Source organism: Buteo buteo, chromosome 5 (assembly GCF_964188355.1).
Source record: "Buteo buteo chromosome 5, bButBut1.hap1.1, whole genome shotgun sequence".
NCBI lineage: Eukaryota > Metazoa > Chordata > Aves > Accipitriformes > Accipitridae > Buteo > Buteo buteo.
The window spans coordinates 43,590,827-43,615,153 of NC_134175.1; the positions used below are offsets into that span (position 1 = coordinate 43,590,827).

A 24,327-nucleotide genomic window follows, 5' to 3' on the forward strand; every position below is an offset into this window, starting at 1 on the left:
GTGGTTCAAGTGCTACAAGTGACCAGGAATCTTTCCAACTAAAGGAGAGTCCATTAGGACCAAGTAGCTTTCTGAGATCTGGCTACCATGGGTGAAGCCAAAGGATCAGTAACTCCAATATTACATTGAGTGATAAAATTAAAACATTATTAGGGTCTTCTCCATGAAACTCCAGGATTGTCCCACTGTTGGCAGTGTAAGAATTCACCTCAGGTATATTATCTGTAAATAGGCCTTCCAAAAGTGCTCCATGCCAAGAAGGTATCCATAGCTATCAGTGGAAAGCTTTGTGTTGTTAGACTTCTGTTTGTTAGGTATTTATGGACACTGTTTCTGTTACACATAGCAAGTGCACCAAATACTCAAAGAGAACAAGATAAGAGATAGGCAAATGTAAAAATTACAAAACCAAACAAGAGTCCAGACATATGCAAGGCTTTCCAGTGCTAAGCTGTATATAAATCACTTAAAACTGATCTGAGTTCTGCCTGCAGGTTAAACAAATAATCGCTGATGTAAATAGTTATTTTTGTGTCTATGTCATCGTGTCTGGATTTCTTTACTTTCAGAGGCCTGAAATCAGATTGCAAACATCACTTCCTCACTTTTGCATACTTCAACAGAGACAGACTAGTATATTCACTTGTCTTAAGGATAAGAGAGACTATCATGACCTGTTGCAGGATCAATGTGTTCAGTCTCATCCAGTAACTTTTGCTTAAAGCCAAAAAATCCAGTGATCAAACACAGACACCTCTTTCCATCACAGATGCCCCCCTTTGGTTTCTTTATCAATGTTTTATCAGACTTGGATTGTTCTGATTTGATGAAGAGACCCTTTGGGAAAATATTTTTCAACTGGGCCACTCTCATGGACTTTATCTATTCCTAGTTCATCTTTTGGGGAAACACTTTCTTCCACTATCTATCCTCCCTACCTTGAATATTTATTTTAATCTAATAGATAAACTTCACCTTAGCTGTGACATTCAATTGTACATCAATCTCCAACTCCTGGAACAGACATTCACTTAAATAATAACCATAGTCACAGTAATAATTCATCACTTCTTTTCCAAAAGTACATGAATAGCTTTACTTCTCCTGTGTGAGATGTCATCAGTACACAGAGTGGGAAATTTTGACATCTTTCAGGGTACTTACAAAGTTATGTCACCACGTTTCACTAAAAAGATTTTCACCGTGATCTGGTATGTTTGCAAGGTTGGAAGAGCAGATAGGGTAGTTGTGCTTTTCCATTGCCTCCTCCCCGATGTTTTTCCACTGCTTTTTGGTTATTTTTAGAGTGATTAGTATAAATTAGTAATGTTGCTCTGTCCCTTTGGGAGTCTAACACACTCCAGAGAAATAAGGGCAAACAACCTGTGGGGTCTGAGAGACTGAAAGGAGGACTGTCCACAATCACCAAGTTGCTGCAATGTCTGAGGTTAAAGATTCCTTTGTTTGCATTCTGGCACAGCTCTTTGGCTCAAATCTATGAAGACATTTGGATGCTTCACTGCCAGGGGCATCAAAGGGAGTTAGGTACTTGAATTCTTTGCCATCTGCTCCCTCAGTGATTCGCAGCAGCATCTGATACTATTATAAACACACAAGATTTAACAGCGAACATTTAACGGCATTTAACAGCAGAATAAGGTAAAGGCTTTCCAAGGAAAGCAGGCTCCTGTCAGACCCCTCCTGTGTAATCCCAGCCTAGCAGGACTCAGTGGTCTCTCAGGCACCAAATTCCAATCTACCACCTTAAATACAGGATTCTGTCAATGGCAAATGTTTAATGTAGCAAGAGATATCATAGCCTAAAAGGGCTAATACTAATGCCACTGATGTCACTGACAAAATGCCTGTTGTTTTCAGGCAGATCAGAGACAAAACTCAAAAATTCTGAAGAAAACTCAGTATGTCACTTTAGCAAAACTAATTTTCCTTTTATCTGCCTATTGGTATAAACAGAGTCTTCTAAATAATACATCAGGATAATGGATCCAACAATGGCTAGACATAGCCACAATTATCACACCCAGTCCAGATGTGACCAGGAATTTCTTCTGACGAACACAGTGTTTGAATCTCCAAAGGAAATGGCAGAAAAGTAGTTTTTATGTTAACACAGACTCCACCGTTCACAGTTTAATTCTTATAGAGGTATTCTGCTGAAGTTTTCTTGAGGCCTGCTACTCCTTTACTGCACCTTCTTTGGACCAGAAAACATCAAAGATGACAGCCAGTAATTTCAAACAATACTGACAGGCAGAAAGAATCAAATATATCTAAACAGGTGATTTTTCAGAAGCTCGATTATTCCCATAAAAACAGGACCAGACCCTAAACCAGTCTTAAGGTGAAGCTGGTTCATCTTTATTCATACCAGGTGAGAAATACCAGTTTTAGGACACCAGCAGTAACAGTCTGGAGTCTCGCAGTGTCTGGTGCTGTTATAAATGACTGTTTTGTGGATGATTAATTTAATATTTTTTTTTTATTTTAATTTAATATATTTTGTGGATTTTAATTTAATATATTTGAAATTAAGGTTCCAGCTTTCATAATTTCAGAAAAAACATGAGACTGTACTCTGAGCATAATCTGCAGCTCAGAAACCAGAAGTAAAAGAGAAATAAATGTAGATTGATTAAAACTAATTCAGACATTCAGGAGATCTGGCTTGAGCTTTAAATGTCTATGTTTGGCCTTACTGAGCACACTGGCTGAGGACCTGGCCAGCAGTCTTGCCTTTTGACACTCATTTGTAACACTGAAATCATATGAACCTCATCTCCCCTCACTTCCTAAATATGAACTACAAACACCACAACATTAAAAATTCTGTATGTTGTCAAGAGAGGGCTAGATCAGTTTACATCAGCTGAAGCTTCACAGTGATACCCAGGGATGCTCTTTCAGATCTCCACTCTTAATTGAGTTAATCAGGATCACTCATTGTATATTACTGTTATTTTTATTCACTGTTAACTTTTAATTCTGAAGAAGTAGAGTTGCACTCTAAAATGCAGGAATCTTCAAGCATGTCTCTGCTAGGACAGGAGGTCTGACTGCAGCACAAAAAAGCAGTCCATGCTAGTTTTAATCAAGGTTGATTTAAATGTGGGCACTGTGGGCCTCCTTGGATGCTGGACACTGATGTCAGTGACCAGTCTGCACTGACACCTGCCTTTTTTGCTACCAGGATTTGAACTGTCCAGTTTAGCTTGAGTCACTCCTCCTAGCAAGTGTGTGAATGCTTTTATCAGTACCATGAATAGAAGCTCACAGCTTCTGTATCACCTGCTTTTAGGAAGGCAAGAATGTGACTATACTAAATTGACTGATAGCAATATGATGGACAATGCACTGGGAATGGCACTGAAATTCCTGTGGTTCCATAGGCCAGTATTTCCAGTGGTGCATATTAAAAGGGAAGGTCTGTTGGACAGGAAACCCTCGCCGGGCTAGGACCCCAGCACTGTGTTTCTGGAAGGCAGGCTTGAAAGACAACTCATCAGTAGGATCTTCAGCGCTTCCCAGGAGGAAGGATCTGTTGAGGAAGAGGGCATACAAGCAGCTGGAGAGGTGCTTCCAGAAGGGATAAATGAGTGACCAAGGTGGGTATTACTGTCATAGCAGACATAGCTGCTTTGTTCCTTTTCAGCTGTTCTACAGTGTTACCAGCTACTACAAATTATGCTGTGTTCCAGCAGTGGATGAAAATACTCCTTACATTGACATGGAGTGGTTATTAGCAGGAATAGCTGAACTTCAGAAATTTGAGATTCCTTGTTCTGTTAGCTACAAGAAGAATCAGAAGCTTTTTGGCTACTAGCTCTAGTGGTGGATATTGTTTATCAACAACACTTTTCAGCACCCTGAGCTGTATCTGGCCTTCCTGTACCAATATATAAAATGACTGTTCATGATTGCTGACAGTACCTGCACAGGGACATCTGTACCTACTGTGTTACCAAAGTAGCAAGTTCGTTGAAACACTATGCTGCCTGCAGGGAAAGGTGCTTCAGAGGCAGGGAAGCAAAGAGAGAATTGTTTGAAGGCAATTCTCTCTTGATACTTGTCCATTTTCAGGATAACATACAGAGAACTAATCATGCAAATCCAAACTCAAGGGAAATAAGCCTTGGTTTCTTCATCTGGTGCTCTGAAACTCAGCCAACAATACATATAACCAATACCCCTGAGGTGACAAAGTGCATTGTTGATTTGTAGGCAATGCATATTGGATTACTGGAGACTGCACACTGTGAAATTATTATAAACCAGTAATTAGTTTGTGATGGAGGTGTAATTTGGTTCAGAATTCTGAAGCCATATAAAATAAACTGATTAAAAATAATGCACTGTTAACTCAGTCCCTTGTGCAATTAAAAACTCATAGAACTTAACTGAAGTAGTTAGAAAGGCCTTCTAACAGCAGGAAAAAATTGTAACCATTTAAAAATGTGCTGAACTAACAGTAGGATTGGGTCCTGGAATTTTATTTCTTTACAGACAGAAGGATGTGCTATTGCTCTTCACCCTGGAAAGCCCTCACCTACTCAAATGCAGCATAACCTTTGGATGGTAAAACATGAATGTGCTGGAACTAAACAGTGCCTGGCACAAGTGAGCAGCTCATCAGAAGATGTTTTTTGATGTACCAGTGCTTTGGAAAAATACTTCCTGCAGGTGTTCTGAAATCACCTGGAGTTTTTCAGGAACTGCTTGATTTAATTTTCAAGTCCCTGCTGTGGTGATACAGACATAATCTGGGAAGTCCCTCACGACCAATTAGCTTCTGCAGGTGTTAAGTGGTACAAGATAGCCCCATCAGATGTGTCTGGCTTTTTTGGCCAAATTATGTGACTTCTGGATCTTCTTTGTGGTTGAATTTATTGCCACGAATTTGCACTGATTTTGGTTTTGATGAGTTCAGCTTTCTTAGAGGACACAGAGGGACATAGCCAATGAAAGGATGGCTCAGTGCAGCGGTATTTATGGGAGACTTCTGATTAATTCCAGCTTTGTAGACGTGTTACTTGAGATGTCCATAAAAATGAAGAATCACAAGACAGTTTTGACCAAGTCCTTCAGTCTGTGGGAGTGGTATGAAGGGGACTCATTCCTGGAAATGGCAGGAGGTCTCTTCTGCACACATGCTGAGACCCTGCTACTGACAATACACCACACCACAAGGCCCAGAGAAGAATTGTAGGTGACCGGAGCGCTGTACTCCTGATGGTTTTCCAGGGCCCTACACCAAAGCAGCTACCACTGACCACCTTTTGGCAGCAGGCAGAGCTGGAGGAAGTCAAAGAGGTTGCTCAGGCTAGAAGAGCTGATTCCCGTGCCACCAGACCAAACAGCTGCAGACACTGCTCACTGCTTTAAAAGTCCTCTCTGAAGGCTTCTTACATTTCAGAAAAAAAACGCCAAGATTTTGAGAAGGCTGTCTTATCACTGTATACTGCTAGCCACAACTGCTTGAAGAAGAGGACTTATTCCGAGCAACCAGTGTTGGCACTCAGTGTACAGGCTGACAGCAGGTGAAGCAGAAAACAGAGGAGGAAAAAACAATTATAAAAACAGTTCTTCTTTAAAATAACGTCTATGCAAAATCTAGGTACATCAGTGACAGCTCTGGTTTTCAGAGGTCATAGAAGCCCTTCAGCACATCACCTGTTTGGTGTTTCTCCAGGAACTGTATGAATTACGCACTTACTGATTGCAGAGCAGCACTTCACAATTATATTTACAAAGAAATTTACCCACACTAGTACACAGAGAAGTCCGTATTCTCTGCGTTTATCCAGCTTTCAAAGGAAATGACACTGTGCATATCTCACCTGATAAATTCTGAACCTGCTGGCTATTTCCAACCAAACTGAAGGAGTAGGAGAGGTCTCAGCAAGAGTTAAAATCCTCCATGGTGAAACAGCTGGAGAGAAGCCTTCAGAGTGTTTCCATAAGGCAAAGAATGCAGTCTGACCATAGCTCTTATTAGACACAAGACAACCTGTGCAGGAGAAAGACCAAATAAATGCCCAGACCACAAGAAAAACTTCAGTTGGAGCTTGGAATAACTGAACCTTGCATTACAAATCCAAAGGTAACAAGGTTTCTTTAGTTTGGGTTCATGAAACTATTCTTATGAGCTGAAAACATAATTTCACCCACTTCTTTACATCAGACACACACTGCTTGTTTTCTCCCAGCCTTCTTATAAAATGTAATTAATTTACATTTTAAAGACCTTCATGGGTTTTCTCTCATCATGGAACAGCGAGATTAATAATCCAGTTACTGAGCACTTCAGCTCATAGATAATTAACATTTTCTTAATTTTTAAAATGCACCTTTTATTTGATTTAGAGATTAATGCTCATTTCTTATGTACTAAAAGGAAGAAAAGCTAAAGTATGAGTCAGTGTTTATTAACCTTGCTAGTAAGACAGGCTTTTTCAGGCAAGATGGATGTATCTTAATTGGTAAAACTGTTGCATTGTCATTTAGCCAATTAATCCTTTCTAAACAAGGGAAGCAGAAGCAATTTTATTTGCAGTGAATGGAAATAAACTTGTCACATTCTGCATATCAATTTACCCATTCTTACTTTCCCACTGAAATCAGTAAGAATGCAGCCCTCTGATTCCCAAAATAAGGCAATCCACAAATTAACATTAGAATGTATGGAAATATGGCTATATATAACTTATTAATTGATCTTAGTTTGCAATCTGTATGTAAACTCAATCTGCACATTCATGGGATTAATCTAGAACTGAATGCTTCATTTTCTTCAAAAGAATGTGATTTGCATCTTTAGTAGAGGCATAAGAAAGCAGATTACTAGATACCTTAAATTGTTTTCCACACTTTGTCAAAACATAGCCTTAAGGCTGAAGTTTGCACTAATGCTGTTTTAAATAGCACTGATGTTGAATGTTGACATTTTATAGAATTGCTATTGAATTCTGCTGGCTGATCCTTAAAAAAAGACCTTATGAAGCATTGGAGTGTTTATTAACAGGTATTAGCAGTCTGTTAGAGACAACTATACTTATGTCTTTTATACATAAAAATGCACTCCAAAATTTATGCTCTGGTTCAGTACATTATAAATGATAATTCAGATAAAAACAACTGTCAGAAATATTCCAGTGCACTGGGTAATGTACACCAAAGGCACTATTTCCATTACCTCATTCCTTTTTCTTCCAATTTATTTTCTGTAATACCTTAGTCCTTTTCATGAAACACTGAACAGGCATAGAACTGATAATAACCACCAACTGCAGGTTATAATTCTTATAGTTTATATCCCATTTCTGAAAGTGTTCTGTAGTCAACCAGGAGAATACTTAAGTAGCCTCATATATGAAAATCTAAGACTTCTAATTATTTAGCCATATTTCATGTTCTTAGACACAGCTGGATTGCCTCTGATAGCTTATCACTTTGAGAAGACTCAACCTCATCAGGTATCCTGGAGGGATATAACACACAGAGGTCCGTGCATTACTAGCTGTTAAAACAGTCCCTTTGTATTTTAGGAGCAATTTAGGCCAAGGTAACAGTTTTTTCTTACCTTCTCTGCACACTGAAACCTGGTCCATAAAAGCCTTAAAACACAGAAAGGAAGATCACTTCAATAGAAAAGAGGTTCATTTCTTTGAAGGTTGGTGTCTACCACTGGAGAATGGAGAAGCATGACTAACTTCCATTGGGATGACCAAGGAAACTCTGGAGGAGAAGGGAGGAAAGAGGATACTGCTGTAAAAAAAACTCAACCTGGTTTATCACCATTGTTTCTGAACACTTACTCCATCTTTACTAGACATTGAAATGTAGCTCATGGATAACAGTTCCTAAGAATTACCTATGCTTGATTTAACCTAAACTGTGAATTATGAACTGTGAATGCTTTCACTGTAAACTGTGAGAACGTTTTTGTCATGGTCATGTTAAGAAACATGCTCAAGTCTTAGTGAGCCTCTTAAAAGATCAACTGCTTTCCTCAGGACTTGCAGAAGAAAAAAAGCAATGTGTACATATTTAAGCAGTTGTTTGTAGTCAGAGAAACTCTGCAGATATCCAGACCTGCATTCTGAACAATCCCTTGCCAATTAGACTGTTAGCAGAAACTTAACAGCTTTTTGTTTCTTTGAAGTGATCAGAGAGAGTATGTAGCTAGTATAAAACAGGCTATTCTGTGGCTTTACTTTCACCCTACTTTCCCATTTTCTATCTCCCTGGGCTTTTTACAGTTTGCAACACTGATGTCCTCTCTCTAGAATTAACTTTTCTTGGGGGTTTTAAGTATCTCTGGAAAGAAGTATGGCTCCTAGGAAGGTAGTATGTACTGCTGCCTTTTCCATGCCTTTTAGTATAGAAGATATGTGCTTTTCAGCACAAATAGCCTGGACCACTCTTCAAAATGAGCCATCAACTCACTATGGATAAAACCAATTTTGTCTGATATCCAGCTTGCCCACAAGAAAGCAGAAGACATCTCAGCTGAAAGGTGATATGCTGAGAAATCTCCTTTCCTAGGGAATACATCCCAAGCATTACAGATTCCCACGAGGCTCTGGTGTTCATCACCCCAATCACTGCACCCTTTTGCCAAGCGAGCTGTGCATTGAATTAAACCCCTGTTCAGCTAATGAAATCTGCCTGGACATTATCTTTGTGGACAGTAACTGTGTTCAGGTCTTCCCTTTCATTAAAAATCTCACGTGTATGATTTACAGTCAAGTCTGAGACTTAGTGACTTACCTGTAAAAATACAAGGACAGGTCATAACTAAAAAAACCAGAATAATTTGGTCATGAGGACTTTTCACATTTTATTTGAAAACAGCGTGCTGTAAATTAATTACCAAACTATTTACATGGTAGTACTGTGGTTTTATCGTCCTTCAGACCAGGACAAAATAAGCAGGTACATGGCTGAGGATTCTTATTGGAGCAATTACTGTGTTTGGGGTAATGGTCTCAGTGAGAGTCCTTGACAGAGGTGGCATTTCTGGTGGTTCTCTTCTCTTTGCAGAAGTTGCTGACCTCACTGAACATAAGTACATGTAGCTGGGACATAGGAGGCCTCACACATTAACAGGATAAGCAGTGCCAAACTATGGACTTCGTAAAACTACTCTTATCCCAGAATAAGGGTTTTATTAAGTGCTTTCAGCTTCATTTTCTCCACATGTTTTTGAACCTTCTCTCCAAGCTCGTTGTTTGGGGGTTGAAAATGTCCATCTGGATGGTTGTACTGGTCTCTGCAAGAAGTTTAAAAAGTCATTTGTATTTATAAGAGCCAGGGGAACTACTCAGGAATGCTGACAAAAACAAAGGAAGAGACACACATAATTTGTCTCTTTTATAATGAACACAGAGGGTATTCCATTACTTATGCAGAACAGGAAAAGGAGTGAAACTGCAAAAAGAACATTCACCCTTGGCTTGGCCAGTTAGGAAAGCTAACCATCTGATAGGTAAACACATACTAGACTGAGTTTTACATTTTACCTATGAAGGAGCATATGCTGTAACGGCCAGAACAAAAGCATCCACATGAAAACCTGATTTGCCTTAAAGATAAAATGCTGAAACTGCTGTGGAGCAGCAATATGTGCTCTGTCATGTAGTGAAACACCACCCCATTAATACCAATGAAGAACTTTCCAGCGACAAAAGAAAGGACTGGGACTTCATTGTTTGTTAATAAATTTTTGTTTCCCTCTTTACAAAGCCAAACAAATAGGGAAGTTTTCAACAAGTAACTATTAATACCCAGAGGCGTTTAATATAGAAAAGTATTTTCATTTTTGAGGAAAACTTCTAAAACTTCAAAAAGAAAGAACCTTATGGTTATAAAACCTAGGAAAAGCACCATGCAACACTGTATCACTGTGGAGAAAAAGGTCACTCTTTAGTTGCACAAGCTATCCCAAATCCCCCTGTTCTGTCAAGCAGAGTGTCAAAATGCAAAAAGCAGCACTGAGTCTGACACACCTGCATTTTTACAGCAAATTATTTTCAATCGATGCTGTCGTAATCACAATACAGCAATCAGTGTTTTGTCAGAGAGCTCACAATATGCAGCACTGTTTTAAAGTTTAATGGCTAACAGTTGCACAGGATTTCAATGTCAATCAAATTGTTTCCATCTAAAATTAAAGAAAATTAGACATTCAAATCTCTTGATGGCTGTGAAAGTTTCAGGCTGTTATGCACATACTGACATCTAAGCCATATCATGACCACTTTATAGAGGGTCAACTAACTGTTGGAGAGAAAGATTAATTCACTTGCTCCAAGTCACAGAAAGTATCTGTGAAAACACAGGGTTAGAACTCAGCACTTTCTCCTGTGTTGCTCTGCAATCACTTATCTTACCCATACTGCCTGCTGCTCAAGCCCACCGTCCCCAGTGTTCCACTTATCAGCTCATACACCTCCTTGCATCCTTCCTGCAACATTACATAGCCCCAAGTTTCACACAGTGCATCCGCTTCTGCTTCCAGCCCCACAGAACTGCTGGGCAGTTCTGAAACACTGCTCTTAAACCATGGTGGTAATCACCAACCCCATAAAGACCTGTTTGTCCCTCAGACCTTTCCTTGTCCTCAGGTTTCCTCTCAAGTTTTCTTTGTTGAGCTGCAAGCTCAGGATAACACTGGAGGTAAAAGGCAGAATTTGGCCCTTACAGTGGCCAGTTTACAACTTTTTAGGGAGCAGGTAATTCTGTGTTTATGAATGCAAGTTATTTTACATGCTGTGCTTTATGCCAAAAACACAGTGTTTTTTGGTAGAGTGTGAAGCTTGGACAGCAGAGCAAATGTGACCCACTCCTAGGAAAAGCCTGAGAAAAAAGCACCATGCCAGGGGGAAGTTCTAAGGGCTCATTCCTCTGCCAGCATTAATTAATATCTTAACCAAAAGGGTCACTGAAAAGCAAAAGCCACGGGTCCAAGAACACTGATTATCTCTGCGAAGGCAAAAAAACTGCCTCAAGCGTTAGATCATATTGATAAAACTGAAGTCAGAGACATCCAGGCCCGTGTGTCACATTCACAGCTGCTTTCTGAAGTCCAATCCAGAGATTGCATTTGCAGTGCAAATTTGCTCAAAGTACCAGATCTGCATCCCACTCGTGATGGAGCCCGTAGAGCATCTCAGCATGAATTTCTACATAATTCTGAAGGAGATACTTGTCTTCAGATTCCTTCCCACTCCTCTCCCCTGATTTCAAATTATACCTACCTTTCTTCTTTTGCTGGTTTCTCTTTGCTTTCTTCTGAGAGTGCCTGCCCAATTTGTGGAAATTCAGCTCTCACCATCTCTGGAGTAAGAATCATTTTGAACTCAGTTTCATCTGTCTCACTAAAAAATAGTAAGATAAAGAACAATTGGGCTTTATCCTTTTAAAAGGATTTTTTAGACAACAAAACCAAAAGTATGTTTTATGCAAGAGGGACTTTGTGCTTTTGCCTTTGAGGATCTCTCAGGACAGGTTTAGACATATCCATATAAGTGGTTAAGACATAATCAATCACACTGAATACAAAATAGAAGAGAAACTTACTGGTCAATTATGTTCTCCCTGTCTCTCTCAGGTAAGTCACACAGCGTTGGTGGTACATCTCTTGGAAGCATATCTAAACTGTAAGGATCCCTGTGATGGAAATGGTATTAATTTAAGATGGGCAGAGAGTAACTGCACTAAATGTTTATATTTTGAAGCTTCACAGTAGTTGTAGTCACAATGAAGATGATGGACTTTTAAATATTCCTGGAAAATCTGAGTACACCAGAAACTGCTGTGATATGAGGGAACACAAGCCTGAGAGATGTTGGCTACCACTGGGTGCAGATGCCCATATGTTAAAGATTTTACCGTTCATACTTTGCAGGACAGACAGAGTTTGTACCTCCCAGGGTCTTCTAGCACTGAATCAAAAAGCATTCAGGAGAGATGTTACTGAGAGTCCAGACTGGAACTCTCCTTCCAGGGCTAGGTATTTCCTCTAATGATATTGTTCTTAACCCACCCCTCAAGGAGGTCAGTAGGAGTTTTCCCTGTTGGTTTTGGATTTCTGAGCAGCAATTAATTCCACCCGTAGGCCCGCTTTTATCTGTGGGACTAATTACTGGTCAATGTAGTTAAAGTCAGCAGAAACTAGTGCAGGGTAGAGGGACTGTATACTCAAATTCTTTCGTACCTAGGTATTGCTCTTGTCAATGTGGGAGTGTTAGAAAAAGTGGAATACACTACTGGTAAGAATCTTCTCCATTCCATTACTCCACAGATCACTTCCTGAAATGACAAGTGCTACAGTAATCAGACCTCTAGTACATAATGCACTGGGCAGAGAGGCTTGCAGGACAGAGCATCTGACTTCTTGGCTGAGAATGTAATCTGGGGAGCTGCAGTTCTCCATATTTAAAAGATGTTTCCTCCACTGCAAGGTCACAAAAACACAATAGACAGTGAAAAGAAGGAAAGAGCAGAGAAATACTCAGGGATAAATAAGAGACATGGATGAAGCCTAACAAAAACAAGTTACTCTGACCCATGAACTGACTATTTAGGTGCATGCATAATTTATATTTGAAAATGTCTTCTATCTAGGATGACTCTTCATCTTCCTTTTTGATTCCTTGGAGCAAATTCTTAGCAAGAACATACCCAAGCCAGGTACTCATACAATAAACCCAAAAGGCCATACCTTGTGATGCAGAAATTTCTTTTGTGTGACTGGAATACTGGATCCTTTGGGGCATTCCTTGGTAAAGGTATATTTTGGATGAGGACAAAGATGATATTCAATATTTGTTTCAGAATAGGGCAAAGGAAGCAAAGCTGGAACTAATCTTGGAGTAGGGTTCTAAAAACAAAGAAGAGGTTATTTAAAAAAAAAAAAATCATTCTGAGCACCATAAAGAACTAAATTGATGAAAATTCAGTTCTTACAGTTAATGTAGTCTCCCCAGATTCACACCTTTGTCTCATTGTGACTGTTCTGTTTGGCGTGACCCTTTATTTCCTGTCTCTTCCCCTCATCACAGACCCATAATCTGCCTGGTTTATCCATGCTCTCTGCTGTCTAAAATACAGCAATTTCAGTGTTGTCTCCAAGATCCATTGCTGATTCTCTGAACAGTTTAGAATCCAAGAACGGGAACTGGCCTCGCTGTGGTGGAAGCTAATGAGCATTTTGCCATCTAGTTCACTGCACTAGCATCTGTTTACATAAAGTCTAATGCTGAGTAGTGTGGGATCAGGCTGTGCCTGGCTCTTACACTCACATGACAGAGGGATGAAAGAGATGCACAGAGGATCTCATCAGTAAGTCCACTGGAGTCCTGGCCACATGCACTGAGGCCAAGTCTATACCATATATGTTATGCCAAGATCACCAGACTAGCACACTGGGATCTGGGACATTGCAGCTAAGTAATGCTGAAAGGCAGAGCCACCCAAGTCAGGCACAGTGCCATGCTGGCTTGGAGATGCTGCCTGTACCCACACACAGCACTTCACTGAGCTATACAGATGTCTCTGCCTGCTCAGAGACACCTCAGGGACCTCCAGGCTGTGCTGCACTGTGTGGGAAATACCTTCTGAAGTTGGTGCCAAGCAGCACAATCCACGTGACAATTAAGTAACAGAAAATCTTCCCATGCACATGGTTGTGATTTTTTGAATCTCTGTGCCTAATAATTTGGAAATGTGGTTTTGGGATGCTACGAGCAGCAGAATGCAATGTAAGCAAAGAGTTTGACTTCACTTTTCTCAGTTTACCTAAGGATCTGGCAAAACTGCAGTCCCCTAGCTGAACAGAAGGAAAAGACTGCACTTGTCCTACCTCCCTGGGCAAGAGTATGAGGTTATAGAAGGACTGAGATGCCAAGATGATGGCTTTTCTTCTAACATCCAAATGGGGAAACACATGGAGAAGAAGGAAGGGGCCCTGTGGTGTTCCAGGGAATCCTGAGATCAGTGACCATTTGTGGAGTATGAGACTGGAAGGGTCTCCAGTTCTCTGCCATCACTGGCAACTTTGCCCTATCATCCCTCCCCTAAACTGATCAAATTCCACCTTAAAGTGAAATGGTGCCCATCTCAGTGGGATGAGCTCTGTGACTCCCACCTACCAGGGCTTGCACCTTGAAGGGTTACTCTCACTCTGGATAGTTTTATATACCAATCTGAGTAAGAGAATTGCCCATCAATTCCACATCAGGCTTCTGATGAAACAAACACCTTTCCCCCTCCTTTCTTAGGTTCTTTGTGGAAGTCAACTGCTACTTACAAAAATGCGAAGTGGGTTGCTCTCTGTAGGGTAGACCAGAGCTTGGGGAGGAACCAGTTTCAAGAGGTTGATATCCCTTTCTGCTGCTTCTTCTGGAGATGGTTTGTGAAAATCCATCCTCTGGGAGACCAGGTTAAGCTGTCCCTCAGGAGAAGCAACTACCTGAATCAACTCATCCTTGAAAAACACAGACATCAAAGGTTTTCACAGTGTAGTAAGCCTTTTGGTATAAAATGTTGAGACAAAATTAATCAAATAATTATAGAAATGTAAGGCTAGGAGTGACTTCAGCAAAGTTCATATTTGAGATGACTTCTTACCTGCGCTCCCTGCCTCAGCGGTCGGGAAAGTTTTCGAGGTTTGTAACTGGTGGCTGCATAGTGTGTACAAAATGGCTGATACTTCATAATGCTGAAATGCTGAGGAACCTAAGTGCAAAGAAAAAAGATGTGCTGCAGGACATGACAATAATCACTTTTCATTAACTCAGAGATGGAATGGAACATTCCAGCTTTATCACGGACACATCACATCTCTGTGGTAAAAGATACTTGGATCACTATTCTGGAACATGGTATATTATCAAAACTTTGAGACACCATATTTCACCAGGACAAGCTGAATGAGTGCATAAAGGAATACTTCCATTATTGCTTTTCTAAGAAAGATCATGGAATCAACAGTTTCTTGATCAAATATACTGAACTTAATGGGGTGGAGAAAAGTTGTGTTAAGTAATTTACATAACACTGATAGATGAACCCATGTGTAGTAAGGGGAAAGAAAGCTTCTAGGCTTGTTACACCACCTGAAAAAAAAAGAAAGTGGACATTGAGCCAAAATCTGCATTGATTTGAACCTGAGTAAATATTTTTACTTTGATGGGGTACAGAATTTGATCTTTTGCTATTCAAAAATTGGAGAGAAAAGGGTTTAGAAGTCAGGAGAAAAAAATGTTTCTGTACACATAAAGTTGAAAAAACATTATATATTTCAAGAAAGAGATGTTTGCATTTCCTATGCAGAAATGAAGGAACTAAGCATGCAGAACTGGATGCCAAATAAACAGAAGACTTCCATTACTTTCTAAAAGGAAGGACACTTTTATAATGTCACTTTTATAAAACTCTAAAATCAAAGGAAAAACTGTGGCGTGCAGGGCTTGCAATATCCTCATTCATAGAAGGATTTTGTTGCTTGAGATATAATAATTTCAGCTGAGGTGATTCATCTCTCTGGAGAGAGGGGACTATTGCTGACTACAAGCTTGTTACTTATGGAAACAGGTAAGATCTATTTTTAACAAAAACATGCTAATCATACAGCCATATTAAAGCAACATTTCTACTGGGCTGCACTCGGGGGCAACATGATACAGCTGAGGGAGCTGTACTGACTCACCTTCAAGTCATAAAAAGGAAGAATGTGTCTGACTTTCACGTCTACAGATTCAATAGGAACTAGGCCAAGAGCATCAGGTGCCTGAAAGAATACAGTATTTAAAACCCAATAATATGGTGGGCATTTTGTTTTGCATTGGCAGCAATCCATCAGCACAGCTACTTGAAAACATATGGAAATAATTATGCAAACATTTCTTTTGATATTTCTCCTGTCCTTTCTTAGACTTTGGCATTTCAGTTATCTTTTAATTTCTTTTCTTCTGCAAAATCATGGATGTTAACTAGCTCTGACCATTAATGTATTACTCAGAATTTTAGAATGCAATTAAGGGAATGCAAAGATTTTTTATTTTTTTTTTCAGCATCACCCTTAGTCAATCTGAAGTCCTGAATTAATTTGTCAGGACCCCAGAACACCAGTCACGTTGTGAAATTTTAACAAAGGCAGTACTGGGCCTGGGGCCAATGTCTTCAACAAAATTCTATCTTGAGTGTTGGCCACCATTTTAGTTACTGTACCTACCAAATCACGGTGCAATTCATGGGAACTGTAAAAGGGGAATTCAAAAGGCAATATACGATCTTCAGATATGCTGGAAGAAAAGCCCTTACATTCTTCACTCTTCTCTGGTTTGCTGAAACTCCTGCTTTCTGTCATGAATGGAAAGCAAATACTAAGATTTTGTAGTATATCTTAATACACTGTTTCAAAAATAGAATCAAGTCACAAAATATATTCCACATCTTCCTAAGACATGATGCGTCTAGTAATTTTAATATAAAAAGAAAGGTAATATTTCCTAAAGGGTTTAAATGCCACTTCTACAAGACAGCAGGCACAATACCTTGACTAGCAGACAGATCCAATTTCCCCTTCTCTAAAAGGACGGTACAGCTTACTCATTCCAGCATGGCCCTCTATCTCATTCCGCTCAGCAAAGCAGAGACAAGTCAGAAGGCCTCTCTTACACTAACTGCCATTAGACCTTCTACTTGAAGCATCCTTGCAACTCCTGCATACTGGGAATTAAAAGTGCCTACTAGAAGAAGCAGGAAAAGAGCAGATATGGAAAGGTGTTTCAGCAGTTGTCAAATTGTGTGTGTACGAGGCAGCGGGAAATAAGAGACACAAATTCTCTTCTGTCCCCAGTATATCCAACTATGACTCCCAACCAAGGCCAGGTTCCTTCTATGACTGTTAAAGAACAAGTGACTTCTAGGCCAGCACTTTCATTTCACTGTAAAGAAAAGCAATTGCTTGAAAGCCCTTGTATGAGAAAACGATAAGGAGGAAAACTCAGTACTGGCCACCTAGCCATGCATCTTGTGGTTTCTACTGTCTCACTTCACTGAGTTCAGATATCTTGCCTTCATCACATTCAGGTGTCTTTCCCTCTTTCATCCCCCATAAGCTCCTCTTATCCTGTGTGTCTAACCTCTTGGGCTCCAACTGATCTGTTCACCTACCTGTCTTTTTTTCATATAGTCCCATCTGCCCTTTCATTGTTCCTCAGGCCTATACGTGGAATCATAGAATGGTTTGGGTTGGAAGGGACCTTTAAAGATCACCTAGTCCAATCCTCCTGCCAGGGGCAGGGACATCTATGACTAGGTCACGTTGCTCAAAGTCCCATCCAACCTGACCTTTAACACTTCCAATGATGGAACATCCACAACTTCTGTCCTATTATTAAGTAGGTAAGCTGCAAGGCTCCTAAGAAGAGTGAATCATATTTTTTAAATCTGGTAAATAATGTGTATGAAAAATAGATGTATTTTGACTACAGTCATTTCTACCTTTTAGTAGGGCCTGTTGTGATAGGACAAGGGGTAATGGTTTTAAACTAAAAGAGGGTAGATTAGGACTAGATATAAGGAAGAAATTTTTTTACAATGAGGATGGTGAAACACTGGAACAGGTTACCCAGAGAGCTGGTAGATGCCCCATCCCTGGAAACACTCAAGGTCAGGTTGGACAGGGCTCTGAGCAACCTGATCTAGTTGAAGATGTCCCTGCTCATTGCAGGGGGGTTGGACTAGATGACTTTTAAAGGTCCCTTCCAACCCAAACTATTCTACGATTCTACCTTGTCACACGTCTCTTTTTTGCTGGAAGACTCCTTCATAAGGACTCTGTCTTTACGCACCTGACACACTGCAGTACAACCTGAATTATCATAATTCATGGCCAAAATATCAACTTGTTCTTCTACTCCTTACCAGACACAGAGCCTTCCTCCAAACCTCTGGTTTCTCTGGTTAGCCCACGGAACAGAAGCAGTAAACGATTTAGCCGAATCTGAATCACAATCTGAGAGAATGATTTTAAAGTTTTAATACTAAGCCAAACATGCTAAGATTTACAGCCATAGAAATATGCATATACTATAACTGTATTTATTTTACAGACCTCACTCAGACATCTATATTTCAGAATTTTTACTATAGTTTTCTGTTCAGGAGGGAGAAAATGGGGAAGGTGAGATGTAGAATGGATCTCAACTCTACAGTGACATTACACAACAAAAACAGTTCAAACCTTCATTTAGTCTTACAGGTTAATTGGACTTTTTTTGGCTAGGTCCTAATCCTTCAGCTGTGTCTATTGGCATATACAGATTTAACAATGGGTAAACAGTCAGTTGATCAGGACCATATGAATACTTGTGGCTCTGTGAATGAGGGGAATAAGTAGTAACCTGCACTATGCAATTTGCCTAGTGCCATATATCACAGGGTAACAGCAAAGAGTCCTAGGTTTTAATACCAGAAGGGGACATTTAGCCACCTTCTTATTTATGCAATACAGAAAAGAGCATTTCATATCAGGACCTCTGTATCGAGCCTAATATTGTGAACAGATTGGAAAAGCATACCCAAACTGGATACTAGGAGAGCAGGGAATTTCCATATTGCTTGCTATGTTTAGAGTTACTGGGAAAAGAGCAGTGGGGATGCAAGACAATATTTAAACCCAATGAGATAAGTGATTTTACTGATTAATCTTTAGTTTCCAGGTTGGAAGGGATCTTAGGAGGTCCTAGTCCAACCTCCTGCTCCAAGCAAGGTCAGCAATGAGATCAGACCAGGTTGCTCAGGGCTTTATCCAGTCTGGTCTTGAAAACATCCAATGATGTAGACTGTACAACCTCTCTAGGCCACCTGCTCCAATGATTGACTGTTCTCATGATGAAAAAGGCTTTTCTTATACAGAGTCTATACCCCTCTCATTTGAATTTATGCCCTTTGTTTCCAATGTTCCCACCATGCACCATTGCAGAGTCTGGCTCCATCATCAATAACCTCCTCAGAGGTGTTGGAAGGTGCTGCTCTCTTGCTCCACTTTCCCTCTCCAGGCTGAGCAAGTGTCTCCTCACAGAGTCTCCTCACAGAGTGAGTGCTCCAGGCCCTGACCATCTTGCTGGCTCTACACTGAACTCACTCCAGCTTATTGACGTCTGTCTTGTACTAGGGGCCCAAAACTGGGCACAGTATTCTATGTGAATTTTGAAATCTCTTTTTTTGTGTGAAAATATTTTTTACTTTAAAAAAAATCTAAATTCATCTGCATTTGTTTAGTATTGATTGCAATACTAAGCACCAGCAGAAGCACCAGGTGAAACACCAGCTGAATACAAAACTTACTCCAGATCCTTAATTCCTGGTGAAGTAGGGACATATTTATCAAACTATCAAATCTCTGGCTAACTGTGAAAACTCTGTACGTGCTAGTTTGCATGTTCTTTTGTGCTATTTACAAGGCGTCATGCCGTCACACTGCATGTTGGTAATTCACGTTACCTTGTATGCTGCTTGTTGGAACTTCCTCAACATCCTGTTTCTGTTGTCCCAAGGGTCATTACGGAGCAAGTCAAATGTGGGATGAACACTTGGATGCTGCATGGTATTTTTTTAAAAAAGAAACAGAAAGGAAAAAGGACATCCCTTTTACAGCTAGACAAGGGAGAAATTTCCTCCAGCCCAAGCCATTCCTTGGCATGAATCCATGCTATTTCTAAACACTGAAATTAAGTCAAGTGAAAACGTTTGCAATATTGGCATTTAACCAGAAGCCTTCACTGCAGGGCTTTATGGGAGATAATCACCAAATATTTGCCAATGCACTATCAGGAATGCAGAGATAACGTAGCATGGTCTGCATCCACACAATGACAACCACATACTATGACTTAAGTGCAATATATGGCCAGTCAGACAGTGGAGAGAATGGACTAGGTCTCTACCAAATACACACTCCATTTTGCACAGATGTGAAGTTGGAATAGCTGTAAGGGCTCAAACAAGGGGCCCAGCAAAACCAGCATCCTGTCTCCAATAACAGCTGATAGCACATATCTACAGAAGGGCGAAAGACCAGGGTAAACTTAGAGTGATAATTCCCCAGAATAACCTCCCCACATCTAGTGATCTCTGGCTCTGGACATACTTGAGGCAGAGGTGATATCTCTATACTTAATGCCTTAATTTGTCGGAATACTCTTTGAACACATGTAAATCTCTTTCTTGATGCATTAACCTCTTCTCCAGTTTCAAACTGATGTGACAGAAGAATGTGGCATTAGAAGAGACTCCAGTGGCCCCAGAGTACAGTACCTCTCAACAGGAGGGCAGCCACTCAACCAACATTTAGATTAGGAAGGTCCTCAGAACACCAGCTCCACGATCCCATGCCATGCTTCATCAATTTTCAGCACTTTGTAATGGGCGTAAGAGTATAGTAAAAAACCAACTCCCACAGCTATTACTATGTTCCTCAAGAAGGCAGTTGGTGTTGCTAACATTCAAAGTTCCTTCAGTAGCAGGGTATCTATTAAACAAAGCTCCCAATAATCCTAGAAAATGGATCTTAGGATGTACCTCACACCACAAAGAAGGACAAAAAAAATCTAAGTACCAGAAGGGTTCCTGTCAATCTGACCTGCAGGTTGCAAATCTTGTGATATGCTTAACCTTACGTTTAGGCATGAGAAAGCTACTCCTGAGAGAACTTTCAGAAACAAGCAATATGAATCTCAGGTTAGGACTGCAGATTTCCACTTGTCTCATATTAGATCAGAACATCAGAAGATGAGTTGTGCATGTAGCACAGTGCTTGCCCTACTGTACTAAAAGTGAAATGGGAAATAAGACACCGACACAGAAATAGGAATATTAGGAGGAAAATTATTCAGTGCCTAATATCTATGGCTGTTTGTTAGCTCAGTAGGTGATAATGACATATAGCAGGCAATAATAATATATAAACAAACCTGGTCAACAGGCCGGATAACACGTCTGAAAGAAAGTTCTACTTCATGCCTTTGAAACTCCTGTTCTATGATAGGATCTCCTCTTTGGATCTAATTTGTCACCAGGAAGAACAATCACATTAGTACAAAGCATCCAGTGAATTAGTGGAACTCAAAATGTAACATTTTGGAGGTGCTTGACAAAACACAGACTTCATTCCCTTCTAGGAAGTAATTATTGCAACCCTTGAGCAAGTCAAACAAAGCAAAATAATGTCTTTTGGGGTCTGAGTTTCAATCAGATCTCTGCCATAATGAAACACAGTTCGCTTTGCGCAGCCAGAATCAGACAGAGAGGGGTTATAGAACCAACACCGTAAATTAGGACCCGAACAGATCTTCCCAGATGACAGCGCTACAGAAATTTCCTGTAGCTTTTCCATGTTCTGTGAACATCGCTGTCATAGTTTCCAATAGTGCCAGCTCTTTAATCTGTTCATGTGTGAAACAGTTTACTACTGATATCACTTCACTTTGAGACCCTCTCAAAGTGTTCAGGCATGCTGGATCAATACCAGTGCTTGTTTTCATTGTGCCTCTTCCATCCCAGTCCTACTTACCTACTGTTTCATTTCCAGGATACCATTATGTCTTAAACAAAAACCCTGAGGTTACCTTGCAGAGTGAAATTCCCATGATTTTCACGGACTGAGATTTTAGTTCATACAGTGGAAGACAGACCTGTTAAAGGTCTCCAGGACAGCCACTCCCAGGCTGTATAACATAGTGGCCACTTGAGCAAATGACAGAGGGATAATAAATACTCTGTGACACTCAAGGTGAACAAACTGAGAGCATGAGCAAAAATATGCCTCTGTCAGAAAGTCACAGAGGCAACTGTGAAACCAGCCAGAGATCTCCACAGCCCCTATGGCCAACAGGTAATTAAATAAATGTTTCTAAACAAAGTTAACATAAGTCTGATTCAGTGATACAACAATCTCACAATTTAGATTCTCTTTTCATTCACTTCTTCCTCTGTTAGTATTAAAAATAATGTTTTAATTAATTCACAGTGCCTAATTCAGTGCATAAATCAAGCCTTTACCCTATCTATAAATAATTTTACTCCCATAAACAGCTCCTGGGAAGTCAGTGGGATGTGAGAAGCTACCTGAATATCCAGGAGGCAGGATAAGAGGGACAAGACCCACCTGCCCCCGAGGGCTGTGCCACATGGGGAACAATATTTCCTGCCACCAAGTATTGCTCCTGTCACCTCCATGGAAGATGACCCGCAGTCTTTGTTACTGGAAGAAACCAAAGAGGGGGAGGGTGACGGTGTAAAAGAAGAACCTGATGAATTATCTCTCCGTGGCTCTGTGTGAGAGTACTGACTGTGTTCACCTCTTTGACTGTGAGCCATTCAGGACATCAACTCTTCAAAGACGTACAATATAAACAGAAGGTTGGGTGTGGCCACGGTGCTGACAGGATTATGCTGCAATGTTGCACTGTGATGTGGCTGGGTACAAATCTGCTAGGTTGGGCAAATATCTAGTTACATTTCCATTAATAACTTATCCTTCTCTCTGTCTACCTCCAAGATAAAACCACCTCAGAAACAGTGATACACAGGCATAATAAAGACAAAACTGCAGTAAGAAGTACAGCTAGTACAGCTTTGCATTAATGTATGAAGAAAAACTGAAGACGTAGAAAGATTGATAAAATTCACTACTACACTGCATAATCTGAAAGTATAAGTTTGACTTTAAATTTATAGAAAAAACAGCAAATACTAACCTTGTATTGCTCTTCTTCCCTCTGTCGATTTCCAATAATCTCCTTTTTAAATTCCACAGAGATTGGGTCTTTGCCTTTATGGACTTGCCTGCATTTACAGTGGAGGCAAGAAAAATGCTTTACTTAATGCACAGTTTGCTTTATTTAAAGGCTATATCAGCCTTATTCTCCTCTTCATAAGGTGTCTAGGGGTCCATAACATTCAGCGTAAGAGCAGATCTGTGGATTGTAAATGAAACCACGGTGTGCTTATGCACACGACTATGTGTTTTGCTTTACGCCATTTGATGTACATGTGCAATTCTGTTCACTCCGTTATACATTTTAGCCTTGATTTATTGACAACCATGACAAAAGCTTCCTTTGCCCTTAAGGGCACAAGATGAGATGGCTGAGAACAAGGTTAGTTGAACAAGTTTTTCAGCAGGTTTCTTTCTGAATGTAACCATAACACAATCAAAAACCTTATTGGGTACTACTATGGATTACTAGTGAGACTGCTCTTAGGCAGAAGAGAAAAAATTGAAAGTAAACCAACAGTAATTTAGCTGCAAAACAAACCTATCGGGACATGAAATGGCAGCATTACGCACTAGTGGGTATTGCATACATCATTCAGAGGCCTTAGTTAAGCAAACCCTAGCGTTGTTAATGTTAACTAACACTTACCACTTCAGATGATTTGCTTCCTCTTCCTGAATATTTTGTTTGACTTTTAGTTGAAATATGGCTTCTTTCATCTGTCTTGTTTTTGTTCCTTCACTGCCTTGGCAAAGGGCTGCAGGAATATCAGAACACCATATCACACCTCAAACTAGATTAAATTCTTAATTGGGAAACCCACCTATTATGATAACTGAACTCATTAATACATAAAGTTACAGTGAGATTTCTTACAGAAACTGCAGTCACACGACCTCAGCAATTCTGAAGCTGAGCTCCTCATCAGAAACCTACAAATAATACTAAGACCAAGTTTATGCTGCTTAACTACATTACCTTCTTTCAAGTCCTTAATCTTCAATTTGCCTGGTTTCTGATTCAAAACAGTAGCTACAGCATATGGATTTGACAAGTCTGTGGGGAATCTGAGGTTCTGGTATTCAATTTCCTACAAGATATGAATTAATAGGAAGAAGTAGAAACAAGAAAGATACTCAGCCCAGAAAAGTACTTGTGATTATTATCTTTTTGCACCTTTACTTTTTGAATAGGCCTCGATCGTGGTTGGCTGAATTGGTCTCTTCTCCACACTATGGATTTTCCTGCAGACGCAGCTTTTTTCTCTGGACAACTTCGTTGTTTGTCAAAATGTTCCTTTCTAGGTGTTAGAAGGACAGATATTGCTCTTATAAGTACTCTGTAAATGGTATATAGTCTAGTACATGCATTTAGACCCGCTTTAGATGTACAAGGAGACTGGAAATTTCTCTCCCAAATTACAACTGGAGCCAAACTTTCTAATCTTCAGAGTTCACAAAAAATTAAATACAGCCCAAAAGACCTTATTGCTCAAAAAGCCCTGTATCTTGCAAGGCCT

General features: G+C 40.0%; 1 protein-coding gene across 1 annotated transcript in view; it reads right to left on the bottom strand.

Moving 5' to 3' along the window:
• CFAP221 (cilia and flagella associated protein 221) overlaps positions 1–24,327 on the bottom strand; it is a 38,260-nt gene that overhangs the window by 3,878 nt on the left and 10,055 nt on the right. The window contains exons 10-26 of the mRNA XM_075028847.1: positions 23,985–24,108; positions 23,787–23,898; positions 23,457–23,565; positions 22,788–22,875; positions 21,003–21,092; positions 19,534–19,629; positions 17,953–18,043; positions 16,256–16,383; positions 15,731–15,811; positions 14,650–14,757; positions 14,330–14,506; positions 12,743–12,901; positions 12,236–12,330; positions 11,599–11,688; positions 11,277–11,396; positions 7,598–9,289; positions 5,856–6,025 (exon numbers count right to left, since the gene is read on the bottom strand). Of these exons, the coding sequence (XP_074884948.1) occupies positions 9,166–9,289; positions 11,277–11,396; positions 11,599–11,688; positions 12,236–12,330; positions 12,743–12,901; positions 14,330–14,506; positions 14,650–14,757; positions 15,731–15,811; positions 16,256–16,383; positions 17,953–18,043; positions 19,534–19,629; positions 21,003–21,092; positions 22,788–22,875; positions 23,457–23,565; positions 23,787–23,898; positions 23,985–24,108 (1,792 nt within the window). The 3' untranslated portion in view covers positions 5,856–6,025; positions 7,598–9,165. The remainder of the gene's footprint in view (positions 1–5,855; positions 6,026–7,597; positions 9,290–11,276; positions 11,397–11,598; positions 11,689–12,235; positions 12,331–12,742; positions 12,902–14,329; positions 14,507–14,649; positions 14,758–15,730; positions 15,812–16,255; positions 16,384–17,952; positions 18,044–19,533; positions 19,630–21,002; positions 21,093–22,787; positions 22,876–23,456; positions 23,566–23,786; positions 23,899–23,984; positions 24,109–24,327) is intronic.